Source organism: Triturus cristatus, chromosome 7 (assembly GCF_964204655.1).
Source record: "Triturus cristatus chromosome 7, aTriCri1.1, whole genome shotgun sequence".
Classification (NCBI taxonomy): Eukaryota; Metazoa; Chordata; class Amphibia; order Caudata; family Salamandridae; genus Triturus; species Triturus cristatus.
This window is the reverse complement of record NC_140590.1, coordinates 1739811407-1739825745: the sequence shown is the minus strand read 5'-3', so window position 1 is coordinate 1739825745 and position 14339 is coordinate 1739811407. Positions and strand designations below refer to the sequence as shown.

At 48.4% G+C, this 14339-nt stretch overlaps 1 protein-coding gene across 1 annotated transcript in view; it reads left to right on the top strand.

Moving 5' to 3' along the window:
- The window catches only part of LOC146812959 (early activation antigen CD69-like), a 327451-nt gene that overhangs the window by 134893 nt on the left and 178219 nt on the right, over window positions 1-14339 (top strand). The window contains exon 3 of the mRNA XM_085619995.1: window positions 2309-2529. Within this exon, the coding sequence (XP_085476121.1) occupies window positions 2309-2529 (221 nt within the window). The remainder of the gene's footprint in view (window positions 1-2308; window positions 2530-14339) is intronic.

Below are 14339 nucleotides of genomic sequence, written 5' to 3'. Positions count from 1 at the left end.
TGGTCATCTTCGGTGCACGTGCTGGCGAGTTTGCGTAACCGGGCTTAGAATGTGTCCATGGACTCCCCTTCCTTCTGGCAGGCTTGACGCAGTTTGAAGCGTTCAAAGTCAGGGTTTAGTTGGAGATCAAAATGGGCGTCCAGCGCAATCACTTCTGCATTGTAGTCAGTGGCAGCTCCCGTGTTAGGCAAATGGTAAAAATGTTTAAAATTTCATCACCAGCATAATGCAGCAGTAAAGACCTCTTCACTGCTTCGTCGGTCTCACGGGTAGTGGCGAAGTAATTATTTAGGTGCCCGATCCAAATTTTCCATCTGGGGGAAGCTGTCGCCGGATCCTCCAGCTTGCTGAATGGCAATAACAACCCTGAGGCCACGTGTTGGAAGGGGGGTGGGCAGGCGCTGCAGCTGGTCATCGTACCCCATGATGGTCTTGGATGAGAGACTCGGGCCGACGATGCACAGTCGGTGTGCTCAACGCTGGTGGAGATGGGGCAGCTGCAACTGCAGTGCAGAAGAGTAATGTCCAGGCGCCCCCTACCGGGCTGAGCATGGGCGGGCGACCCGCTGGCAGGCCTTGCAGGTGGAGAACCTCGTGAGCCTCATGAGGTGCAGACTGCTGGGCTGAGCGTGGGCCTATCAGGCTGTGTAGGTAGAGCAGTACCTGTGAGCATGTAAATGCATAGATTGCTGGGCCAAGTGTGGGCCTACCAGGCCTCGTAGGCAGACTCGTATTAGGCAGGGCGTGGCCTCACCGCAGAATCTGCACGGCAGGAGGTGTTGCAGGGAGGCGCGTGGGAGCGCTTGTGCCCTTCACTTGAGGCTGGAAGCAGCGTTGTGGCAGGGTGCACTCACCCGGTGACGGAGTCGCGCCCGTCGAGGAGCGGTGCACCCAGCAGCGGCAGGCGGGTGGCAGGAACAGAGAGCGTGGGTCACGTCCCTCCTCATCGCCAGGGTGACGGCGCACCCAGCGGGAGGTGCAGAGGCCAGATAGGGATGTAGGCTTTGGTGCTGGCGCGGAATAATTGACATCCACACAGTATGCCTCGTCCGGAATTACCGCCCCCGAGCGGGCGCTTCCTTTTATTTGCCACGCCTGGCCTGCGGATGACATGCGGCGGTCCTGAAGCGACAGGACCACTAACCATTACACCTATGACAACAAAAATCAGCATTAGGGATCTAGACATCGGCACAGGTGGGTACTCGGGGCAGGGGTGCATGATCATTACCATGCAGAGGACTTTTCGGTCACAACGTCAACTTTTACCACTATCCATCCTATCTTAAAAATACCCTTAACCACTATCCATCCCTAAACTCTAAACGTACTCCTACTACCCTCCATAATCCTAAAATTACCCTTCCCAACCTATAGCACTACCTTCCCCGTAACTCTAAAATTACCATTATCACTCACTACTCATCCCAGAACCCTAAAATTATCTTCTCCTCCATAAACCTCTACCCACCCCTAAACCCTAAAAATTCCCATTACCCCCTATAAGACTACCTGTCCCTAAACCCTAATATTTCCCTTACCATCCAGCACCACTACCCACTGGTAAACCCTAAAATACCTGTAAGCTCCCCTGAGCCCTAATGAGCACTCATTATGCCCCTACAGGATAAAAACCTTGGGGCTTATTTACAAGCACCTTGAGCCACTTTTGCGTCACTTCTCCCATGTTAAAAGTGACGCAAACGTGGCGCAAGGGGATTGTAAATCTGCCCCCTTGTCATTAATTTGAGAGTTTGTCTCATCATCTGCAGAATGTAGTTTTTTCTGCGAAATAAATATTTTGAAGTGAGATACACTCGATAAAGAAGTGCAATGTACCAGTACTAGTGGGTCAACATAAAGTAATGGGGCCTGAGAGCTCCCCGTTTCACTTCTGTTTCTGTCACTCCCTTTGTGATTTCTGAGATCAGAGGTTGTAAAGGGACTGCCAGGGGTCACAACTGCGACCCTCGAATGACATCTATGGCCCACATATGCCTCTGGTTTTATTATTTGGTCAGAGGTCTGTTTAAGGAAGAGTGGTTGTCCCACTTGACACATTGTTAATACGCTCGCTGCTTCCTTCGTACAGAGAGGACACACGTAGACTGGGTCAGTGAGTGCCCTAGTGATAACAACACAAACCGAGCCAACTCATCCAGGCTAGACCAGGGCGGGTTTTACTCCTTCCAGGCAGTTCGAGCGCTCGTCATCGTGCAGGACACACGCTCATTTGCAGTGTACGTTGTATCGTGTGTTTCTTAACACAAATAATTCCGGATTCATAGTTCAATTTTTCTTTTAACAGCTCAAAAGTGTAACCAGCGGATCCAGGCTGAAGATACACAAAGCAGTGCAACAGAGGATGGGGATGACAGTGAAGTGCTTCCCCCTTGTGGCGATGACTGGATCTGGTACCACAACATCTGTTTCTATTTCTCCGAAACTAAAGGAACCTGGACGGAGGCCAAAGACTCGTGCGCTGAGCTTGACTCCCACCTGGCGATGATCGATACAAAGGAGGAACTGGTAAGAGCCGGGAAACATAGGCGTTCAGTGTGTTTTTTAAAGTCTCCTGTGCTTGTGACTCTTTGTAGGTCTGAGTTAGAAGGATATTCAATATGTATTGTACTTTATTATGGGCCGACTGTGCATACCCCTCCCCCGGCCAACAAAAGGGTGACTGTGAGTGGTAATATAGTCACGGAGCCACCCGGCCCGCACTATACTATGTTGCTACAGTGCATGATCCCAGAGGGCGGGCTCGCCTGATGGTATAAATAAAAGGGCGCATGACCGCTCGAGGTCTTGGCCCACACTGTATCACTGGTGTGTGTACATGTCGTAATTATTGATCTGTATAGTAGTAGGCCTTACCCTGTAACACGCAGAGTTCCGAGGTGCCCTCAAACTCTACACTGGCGACGAGGCGGGTTCCACCCACACCTCTGCCTTGCCTGGTTGAGCCCGTCATCCAGTTTGCTGCGGTGAAGTGCTGTGCAGGTCTGCCACTGTGTGCGCCCGTTGCGGTGCCTCAGGCCCGACGGAGCCTGGGCGATAGCCCCAGCTGCGGGTGCCCACCCCACGAGTGCTGTGGTGCAGAGAAGCTCGGGTGGAGGTGCCCGAGAGGTTAGTGGAGTGCGGGGAGCGAGCGCGTGGCCCAAATCAATGTTGTGTGACTCATCAGAGAGCTGTTTGCTAAAGCGCGTTTGCCCCGGTCAAGGCAGTGCTGCAGAGGGAGCATGTGGCAGGAGATTCAGGGGCATATTATCAAGCACGGAGTTAAAATTATCGCCGCTTTAGCAGCAGAACACTGCCACTATAGCGGCGATAATGGGCTTGATAATATGCCGCAGAGAATTCCAATAAAATCCCATGTTGACACCAGAACATGGGCTTCTATGGGAATTCTCTAGGGCATGTTATCAAGCCCATCATCGCCGCTTTAGCTGCAGTTTTCTGCCGCTAAAGTGGCGATAATTTTAACGCCGTTTCTTGATAATATGCCCCTAAATCCTTCAGTCACTTCAACGGTGTCATGTGCGCCTGCCCCAGAGTCGGCGCGACGACAGGATAAGCATAGCCTTGGAAAATCAGGTGCACAGCAGCAAAGCCTTGGCAAATGCAATTGCACTAGGGGGACAGGGCAATTGAGACCTCCATGCAGGGCACAGAGCTCAGACAAGCAGGCCGGAAACAGTCTTCATGGACACTGCTTCTGCTGCTTTCAAACAAAACAACAACAAAAAAACAAGCATCGGCTAGTACAGAACTTGCACGGCAACTCGGCAAGGTCATGGAGGGCAGTCCTCAGGGACACATTGACACGGCAGCAGTCGTGCAAGACTCCACACTGCACCACTGGGCTAAATGTGCGATTTTGAGACACCACCAAACAGTGGTAAAGTCAAAGACGAGCTAACCTAAGCACAGGCGACAGTGCACACACGTGCCTCAGCAAGGGAGATGAGCGTCCCGAATCAAAATGGTGCTGCTGTCCTGACGCCTCAGCCACAACCCCCTCAGTAAGCCCCGCAGAAGTCGGGACACGGCACGGCAGCTCCCCTGCTCCCATTCAGTGAATTGGCAGACCCTGCCACAGCCGTGTCGCGGGGGAAGTCATGGATTGGCTATTTGGACCACTACTTCATGGGGATGAGAGAAATGGATGGAAGGGTGAAAAAGTCACTACTCATGTGCTATGGAGGAGGGGAGCTATACGACTTGTACGAAACCCTACCAAATACTGGGGCCAACAACAACCATGATGCAGCGGTGGCAGCCTTAAACAGGCACTTCCACCCTCTAATCAACCCCGGTTTCGAGTGGTTTAAGTCCTGCCAAGCTAGGCAAGGGAAGACGGAGTCAATAGACGTCTTCTCCGCACGATTGAGGAAGCTGGCCAGCTCATGCATGGTCCCCGTCCAGCAGGAAGAGATAAGAGCACAGGTCATACAGGAATGAAAATCAGTAACGCCGCGCCACCTGATACTCAGGCAACCAGGCATATCGCTGGATGAGATTCTGGTGCTCGCAAGATCACACGAGCTGTCGAACGCACAGGCTGATGAGATGGAAGCAGCCGTTAACCGACATCCAAACCCCTCAGGACCACCTTGACCACCGGCGATAAAGGAAGAGAGAGTAGACATCATTCAGAGACGCCCGGCAGCTCCGCGAGGGAACGGGAGACCATCACAAAAGGGAACATGTGGAAACTGTGGCCTAGAACACCCACCGGCCAGGCCATGCTTTTCAAGAGGAAAGACCTGCTCCCATTGTTGGAAGCTGAACCACTTCGCCAACTTTCACTGGAAGACCCACTGGAGCAGACGGACTCCATCGCGCCGGGGTATGGTCTGGGCAGAAATGATGATGAACGTCTTCGTAGTGTCATTCGTGAGCCGGGATGGCCGACGCTGTCGACCCCCGCTCATGTGCTCCATCCCAGTGGCAGGATCCACAGTCAAGGTGCTCATGGACACCGGAGCCTCCGTGAATGTCATGGACAGTGACCAATATAAACGGCTATCCCCGCGGCCACCGCTGTCACCCTCCAAAGCAAAGATTTATACGTACGGAGGTACCGAGCCACTTTCCCTGCGAGGGGTCATCGAGGTCGAAGTGGCCAGCGAGGGACACCGCATCCACACGTGGTTCCATGTCACCGAAGGAAAGAAGGGTACACTCCTTAGCTGTTTACCACAAAAGAGCTGCTCCTAGTGTGATAACCCAAACGAGTTACAAGAACGTCGTAAGTGTGGGCATCTCACGAAAAGATACGGAGTGGTCTCACACACCACCTGGTGTCATGCTTCATCATTGACCAGTCCTCGCCCTCCAAAACCTTCGTTTGATGGAGGGCGGCATACACTTGACGACAAGGATGCACTTCTAAGTGATTGAGTGGGGGCCCGTGACTATGTGAGTGAAGTTAAAAATCATTATAGTAGTCAGTAGCGATTTTTTAATGTGCAATGAAAACGATATGATATTAAAATAAAGGTGTGACGGTGATTGGGATGGTTATTGTTCCCAACCGTCTAGGGATAGTCGACATGTTTCTGCCTAAGTGGCCCAGGTGGGTCCGTGGCATTCATCAGGACCTAGAAGTAAAGAAGGGGGGGCTCCGTTCTTACCAATTTTGGTAAGGTGTTACCACTGCGGGAGTGTGGCGTTGGTCACACTTCACCGTATTTGAGCTGCTTCCAATAGTGAAGCCTGAAATAAAGATTATGGAAGACAATAGTGTAACTCGCTGGGTCATTTGTACCTGTAAGGGAAAAAAGAAAGAAGAAAGACAATGCATGCATTGATTGTTGTGCGTGAAAAAAGTGTGTACGTGACTTCGTGGCACTCTATTTGTGTACACTAGTGTGAAAATATGGTGGCAGGCGATGCTGCTACCAGGCTTGCCCTAGTTAATTGGACAACTTGTCCCATGGGGGAAGGGGCGAGGGAGAGAAACCACAGTTGTGTCTGCTCTGAAAGAGAAAACATGAAAAAAACAAATTCTTGATGAAAGCGTTTATGTTTGAGAAAAATTTCCCAAACCGAACTAAATCGTGATCTTATCCAATCTCATATGATGAGTGAACATTATTACATTTTTGCACATACCCACACTATCTTCCACACTCCACAGCCTTTCAGTTCAAACACACTCTTACTGTAACTTGTGATCGATGCGTCCCGAAACCTATACGTCCGCACCCGGTCCTCCCGAAGGTAGAAATGGCAGGGAGCGGGCGGAGTATTTAAAGGTTAGTTACGGGTGCTTAATGGAGGTAAATGGAGCAACTCGCAATAATTGTTAGCATGTTAGCGTTTCCCGGTGTCCCGGGCTTCTACTGCCTGGAGAAAAGATGTCGGTTGGAGGCGTGTGAAGTACTCGAAGAAGCGAGCCTTATTCGTTAAGAGGAGGGTAAACGATATTAGCCAATGGGCGGTACCGAGAGGCTCGAGCAGGCGATAGTGCACTGTGGAATGGAAAGAGAGGGAGATTAATGTCATTGGATGAGCAGTATGCGAGACTGTTAGACCCGCTCTGATTGGTAGGGCTACGGCGGGGGGTGTGTTTGAATGGCGAGTATGGATGGATCACCTCAGAATTAACTCGTGGCTATATCGTTGGCATGGAAACGCATGCATAGTTAGTACCCGTGCGGTAGTGGCGCGATCGTCCAGATGATGATATTGAAGTGGAAGTTACTCTGTGCTGGGGCGTGGCTTGTTAACATGGAGACAGAGGCTATGGTGGTCTCATGCTGGAGCATGTATAATGGAGGCTCTGAACAATAATGGTGAGCGGCGCGTACGAGTAGTGGAGAGCGATTAGAGGAAGGCAGATCCCTTCTGTCATTGGATGCTTGTGTGATCACGAACCCGAAACACTCCTCTGTGCAATGAGCATTCTCCAGTATCAATAAAACACTACCATACCACGAGAAACATTCAACAGCCAAAAAAGCGCTGTAGTGAGTTTAAAGCCCTTTGAATGGCATATCAATGGTCTTGGAATGGACAGTCATTCATCCTTAAGTTAAATTAAAGCATGTGTGTCTTACATCTCATTTATGCTCAATTCAGGTGCACAGTACGTGGTTATAACGTATTGAGTGTGGAGGGAGGGCTTGAGGAACTATAGTTTAGTGTATAGGCCCGGACCATGCATATAACGTGAGTCTGGGCGAAAACATATATATATCGTGGTCGAGGGATGGTATATTCTAAGGTCATTATTCCTTTTATCGTATCAGCTGTAGCCAGGGGATGTCATCATTGAGACCCTTCTCATGGGAACGGAGGCGGTAGACCCATCGTTGCTCTCTAAAATGAATGTCTTTGGTGAGGTCGGACTTCTCTTTTCTCATGACCTCAAGTATAGTCCAACTGAGGTCTGTTTCTTTGTGGTTTGCTTCGGAGAAATGCCGAGTCAACTTAGTATTAGTTTTTTTGCACCTGATCGTACTTCGGTGTTCATTGATACGAGTTCTTCTCTTCCTAGTCGTCATTCCCACATATTGGAGCGTGCAGGGACATGTTAGAAGATACACAACATTATCCGTGTTGCAGTTACTGAATGTTTTGAGTTTCCAGGGTTTTCCAGTGCCTATGTCTACCTCTTTGGTGTTCTTGGTGAGGTTACATGAGTTGCACATACCACAGGCGAAATGACCCACTACACGTGGTTGGTCCCAGAGTCTAGATTGTTCAGTGTCCTCCATTGTAGTCATCTGGGCATGTACCAACTCGTCCCGTAGGTTTCTGTTGCGTTTAAATGCAAAAAGGGGGGTTCCCATTGTTTCCCTGCGCTGTTCAGTATATGCCATCTCTTTTTGATGATTTTTTGAATGAAGTTCGATGCTGGTGTGAATGTAGTGACACATACTGGTCTATTTGTTTTTAGTTGCTCAGTATCTTCCAATAATGCTTCTCTGGGGTTGTTGCTTACTCTTTTATTGGCCCTCTTCACCATCTTTCTGGGGTAGTTGCGTGCGATGAGTTTGTTCTCGAGATGTTTCGCCTGTTCTTTGTAGGTTTCTTTTTCAGAACAATTTCTTCTTATTCGTAGGAACTGACCTACCGGAAGGTTCTGTCTGAGGGCTTTCGGGTGATAACTTTCATATAAAAGTAAGCTGTTCTTGTCTGTGGGTTTATTGTGGACCTTAGTTGTTAACCCCCTACCGGTGAGTGTAATGTCCAAGTCCAGAAAGATAGCGTGGTCCTTGTGGATGGAATGTGTGAACTTGAGATGTCTGTCTTGGGAGTTCACCCAATGTACAAAAGCAGTCGCATCCTCCTCTGATCCATGCCACACAATCAGCACATCATCTATATACCGTTTCCAAATCTTGAGATGACTTAGAAACGGGTTCACCGGATTGTTAATGAAGTCATCCTCAAATTGTTGGACGTACAGACAGGCCATACTGGGGGCAAAAGTACTCCCCATCGAAGTACCTGTTATTTGATGGTAGATGGTCTGTTCATACTGAAAAAAGTTTTCTGTGAGGGCCAGTTCAGCACATTCCATAACGAAGTGTTGGGGGGTGATGAAATCCCATTGCCTACGTAGAATGATGTTCTCTACGACTTCCAGTGTTCGTTGTTGGGGTATACTCGTATACAGGGCTTCGATGTCCATAGTCATGAGCCAGTCGCTAACGGGATCTATCTCCAGATCTCTTAGGAGGCAGAGGACATCTTTAGTGTCCCTTAGATAGGATGGAGCCTCCTTTACAATTGGCCGCAGGAACCAATCACAGAATTGTGACAAGGGTTCCAGCACAGACCCAATCTCTGATACGATGGTTCTCCCTGGGGGCGGCATCCGGTTCTTGTGGATTTTTGGGAAGATGTAGAATCTTGGCATCCTAGGTTCAGTATTGGTCAAGAAATCAGCTTCTTGTCTCGTGATCCAATAATTACTGAGTGCTTCTTCCACTATGTTCTTTATTTTAATCATGATTTTTTTAGTGGGATCTGTTTGGTGTATTGCATAGCTGTTGTTATCAGCTAGCAGTCGTAGACACTCATCCTGATACATCGTGCGATCCAAGAGAACTGTGGCGCCCCCTTTATCCGCTGGTTTTATAACGATGTTGTGGTTATTTTTAAGTGCTTGTAGGGCCGTGCGTTCACTCCCCGTAAGGTTATTGAACCCTTTGGTATTTTGGAAGTCTATGTTCTCAATGTCTCTGAGTACAGCCTGTTCGAATGCAAGTACTTCACACGAGATATTCTGAATAGGGGGTTGGAAGGTTGATTTCTTGCGTAGCCCTGTTGATTTCCTGCTGTCTTCAATGGTTTCTGTTGTGTCACCAAAGAAGTCGCGGAGTTTGAGTTTACGAAAGAATTGGGCCAATTCCATATTTAGGTTAAAGGGGTCATTTCTTGGTGTGGGAACAAAGCCCAGACCTTTCTCAAGGACGGACTTTTCTTCAGTTGTGAGGGTGTGTGTACTGATGTTAACAATATTTGTTAGTCCCTGCTCGTTGAGGGCATCTCCGTTCTCCCTCTGCTCCTGGTTGTCATCCCTTGTGGTTGTTGTTGTTGGTCCTCCCATTGGACCCTGCGTTTCTTCTTTTTTGTCGGCCTCTCCCTCTGCCCCTGCCCTGGAATAAAAAAGAAGGGGGCCGGGAGGATAGCCAAATCCTGGTGGGAAATAAGGTTGTTGCCAGTAGCCACAGGGAGGGGGTTGCGGTTGTTGAATTTGCATCAAAGGTTGGTAATGGGGCTGTCTTCCAGAAGGTGGTCCAGAGCCCTCATCGCTGCTGGAGTCACTCCTTTCATCTCCTGAACTGAACGTCCAGTTCTGGGGGGTTGGTCTGAAACGTTGTTTTCTCCCTGTTTATTGGGGGGCTGGCTTGTCGTAATGTTCATCCGTTGTGTATGGATAGACTGTTTCCTTACTGAACTTCAGTACATCTTTCTTTAGTTTCGTCAGTTTCGATTGAGTCAAGTATTCTTTGTATTCTGAGTGGTCTTTATTAATTTCATCCAACTTCTTCTTGAAGGTTGATAGTTGTACTGTAGTTTTTAGCCTACTCTCGCTCTGCTGGATCTCAACTAGGAGAGCATCGGCCAGTTGTCTCGCGGTGTTGATAATGAGGATGAGCCAGTCTTTTGTACACTTCCAAGCGATGCTGGACCAGTTGATTCTAAACTCTTTGTTGTTAAGAAAAAGTCTGGGCTCATTGGTGACAATCAATCCTCTCGGGGCTGTATTTTTCCGGAGATATTCTGTCATAAATGCCCCATGAAGAGCTGTTCGTATTTGCTCTTTTTTCTTTGTGGATAATGCTTCCCACTCATCTGAGTTTTGTACTGTTTGCGTGACTATGGTTTCCGCTAGTAGAGATGATGTGTTCAGAATCTCTGCTAGGACTTCATCCCCAAATGAGAGTTCGGTGTCCATCTTGAAACTAGGGTGGTTGTAGACGTGACTCTTAGTCAAATCTTGGACTCGGACCTTAGTGCCCAAGAACAGACACACAATTTGTCTGTTGTAGTTTATTCTATTAACAGAAGGCTGTATAATAGAACAAATCCCTTATTATAGGGAGAGTACCTCTTGGTTTGTTCCCACAGCCATCAGCTGTACATAATTTAATCACAAGAGACGAGAACTCCACTGGATGTGTGGAGGAGGGAACAAGAGGCATGGGGTTCTAGGAGCTAGCAGCCTCCAATATGAAATGTTTACCACAAAAGAGCTGCTCCTAGTGTGATAACCCAAACGAGTTACAAGAACGTCGTAAGTGTGGGCATCTCACAAAAAGATACGGACTGGTCTCACACACCACCTGGTGTCATGCTTCATCATTGACCAGTCCTCGCCCTCCAAAACCTTCGTTTGATGGAGGGCGGGCATACACTTGACGACAAGGATGCACTTCTAAGTGATTGAGTGGGGGCCCGTGACTATGTGAGTGAAGTTAAAAATCATTATAGTAGTCAGTAGCGATTTTTTAATGTGAAATGAAAACTATATGATATTAAAATAAAGGTGTGACGGTGATTGGGATGGTTATTGTTCCCAACCGTCTAGGGATAGTCGACATGTTTCTGCCTAAGTGGCCCAGGTGGGTCCGTGGCATTCATCAGGACCTAGAAGTAAAGAAGAGGGGGCTCCGTTCTTACCAATTTTGGTAAGGTGTTACCACTGCGGGAGTGTGGCGTTGGTCACACTTCACCGTATTTGAGCTGCTTCCAATAGTGAAGCCTGAAATAAAGATTATGGAAGACAATAGTGTAACTCTCTGGGTCATTTGTACCTGTAAGGGAAAAAAGAAAGAAGAAAGACAATGCATGCATTGATTTTTGTGCGTGAAAAAAGTGTGTACGTGCCTTCGTGGCACTCTATTTGTGTACACTAGTGTGAAAATATGGTGGCAGGCGATGCTGCTACCAGGCTTACCCTAGTTAATTGGACAACTTGTCCCATGGGGGGAAGGGGCGAGGGAGAGAAACCACAGTTGTGTCTCCTCTGAAAGAGAAAACATGAAAAAAACAAATTCTTGATGAAAGCGTTTATGTTTGAGAAAAATTTCCCAAACCGAACTAAGTTGTGATCTTATCCAATCTCATATGATGAGTGAACATTATTACATTTTTGCACATACCCACACTATCTTCCACACTCCACAGCCTTTCAGTTCAAACACACTCTTACTGTAACTTGTGATGGATGCGTCCCGAAACCTATACGTCCGCTCCCGGTCCTCTCGAAGGTAGAAATGGCAGGGAGCGGGTGGAGTATTTAAAGGTTAGTTACGCATTCAAAGGGCTTTAAACTCACTACAGCGCTTTTTTGGCTGTTGAATGTTTCTCGTGGTATGGTAGTGTTTTATTGATACTGGAGAATTCTCATTGCACAGAGGAGTGTTTCGGGTTCGTGATCACACAAGCATCCAATGACAGAAGGGATCTGCCTTCCTCTAATGGCTCTCCACTACTCGTACGCGCCGCTCACCATTATTGCTCAGAGCCTCAATTATACATGCTCCAGCATGAGACCACCATAGCCTCTGTCTCCATGTTAACAAGCCACGCCCCAGCACAGAGTAACTTCCACTTCAATATCATCATCTGGAGGATCGCGCCACTACTGCACGGGTACTAACTATGCATGCGTTTCCATGCCAACGATATAGCCACGAGTTAATTCTGAGGTGATCCATCCGTACTCGCCATTCAAACACACCCCCCGCCGTAGCCCTACCAATCAGAGCGGGTCTAACAGTCTCGCATACTGCTCATCCAATGACATTAATCTCCCTCTCTTTCCATTCCACAGCGCACTATCGCCTGCTCGAGCCTTTCGGTACCGCCCATTGGCTAATATCGTTTACCCTCCTCTTAATGAATAAGGCTCGCTTCTTCGAGTACTTCACACGCCTCCAACCGACATCTTTTCTCCAGGCAGTAGAAGCCCGGGACACCGGGAAACGCTCACATGCTAACAATTATTGCGAGTTGCTCCATTTACCTCCATTAAGCACCCGTAACTAACCTTTAAATACTCCGCCCGCTCTCTGCCATTTCTACCTTCGGGAGGACCGGGAGCGGACGTATAGGTTTCGGGACGCATCCATCACAAGTTACAGTAAGAGTGTGTTTGAACTGAAAGGCTGTGGAGTGTGGAAGATAGTGTGGGTATGTGCAAAAATTTAATAATGTTCACTCATCATATGAGATTGGATAAGATCACGACTTAGTTCGGTGTGGGAAATTTTTCTCAAACATAAACGCTTTCATCAAGAATTAGTTTTTTTCATGTTTTCTCTTTCAGAGGAGACACAACTGTGGTTTCTCTCCCTCGCCCCTTCCCCCATGGGACAAGTTGTCCAATTAACTAGGGTAAGCCTGGTAGCAGCATCGCCTGCCACCATATTTTCACACTAGTGTACACAAATAGAGTGCCACGAAGTCACGTATACACTTTTTTCACGCACAACAATCAATGCATGCATTGTCTTTCTTCTTTCTTTTTTCCCTTACGGGTACAAATGACCCAGCGAGTTACACTATTGTCTTCCATAATCTTTATTTCAGGCTTCACTATTGGAAGCAGCTCAAATACGGTGAAGTGTGACCAACGCCACACTCCCGCAGTGGTAACACCTTACCAAAATTGGTAAGAACGGAGCCCCCTCTTCTTTACTTCTAGGTCCTGATGAATGCCACGGACCCACCTGGGCCACTTAGGCAGAAACATGTCGACTATCCCTAGACGGTTGGGAACAATAACCATCCCAATCACCGTCACACCTTTATTTTAATATCATATAGTTTTCATTTCACATTAAAAAATCGCTACTGACTACTATAATGATTTTTAACTTCACTCACATAGTCACGGGCCCACACTCAATCACTTAGAAGTGCATCCTTGTCGTCAAGTGTATGCCCGCCCTCCATCAAACGAAGGTTTTGGAGGGCGAGGACTGGTCAATGATGAAGCATGACACCAGGTGGTGTGTGAGACCAGTCCGTATCTTTTTGTGAGATGCCCACACTTACGACGTTCTTGTAACTCGTTTGGGTTATCACACTAGGAGCAGCTCTTTTGTGGTAAACATTTAATATTGGAGGCTGCTAGCTCCTAGAACCCCATGCCTCTTGTTCCCTCCTCCACACATCCAGTGGAGTTCTCTTGTGATTAAATACACTCCTTAGCTGCCACACAGCGGAGGACCTGGAGTTGGTTTTCTTTGCCAACCAGATCCATGACCTATACTTCCATGACATCCTCAAAGAGTTCCCTATGCTTTTGGAAGGACTTGGCTGCCTCAGGGGGAAGCTGTTCAAGCTACACCAAAAGGTGCCATTTCACCTGCGCCCCAAGGTTGAGGAGGAACTGCAGAAGCTAGAGCAACTGGGGGTAATTGAAAAGGTTTCAGGCCCCACCCCGTGGGTGTCACCCCTGGTCGTCGCTCCCAAGCCAAAGCAACCTGGAGGAATTCGGCTGTGTGTCGACATGGGCCTTCCTAATCAGGCGGTGAAGCTGGAGCGGCACCTCATGCCCACTATGGATGATATCGTGGCGGAACTCAACGGGGCCAGGTGGTTTTCGGAACTCGACCTCAATGCCGGATACCACCAACTGGAACTTGACCTGGGGAGCAGAAACATCACAACATTTTCCAAACACTTAGGGTTGCGGAGGTACAAGAGGCTGGGTTTCGGGGTGTCGTCAGCCACCAAAGTGTTCCAGAATGCCATTCGGGAGACACTCTCAGGGCTACAAGGGGTCATCAACCTGAGTGACGACATTCTGGTGTTCTTGAAAACCCTGGAGGACCAGCACTTGCACTTGAGGAACACACTTCAAT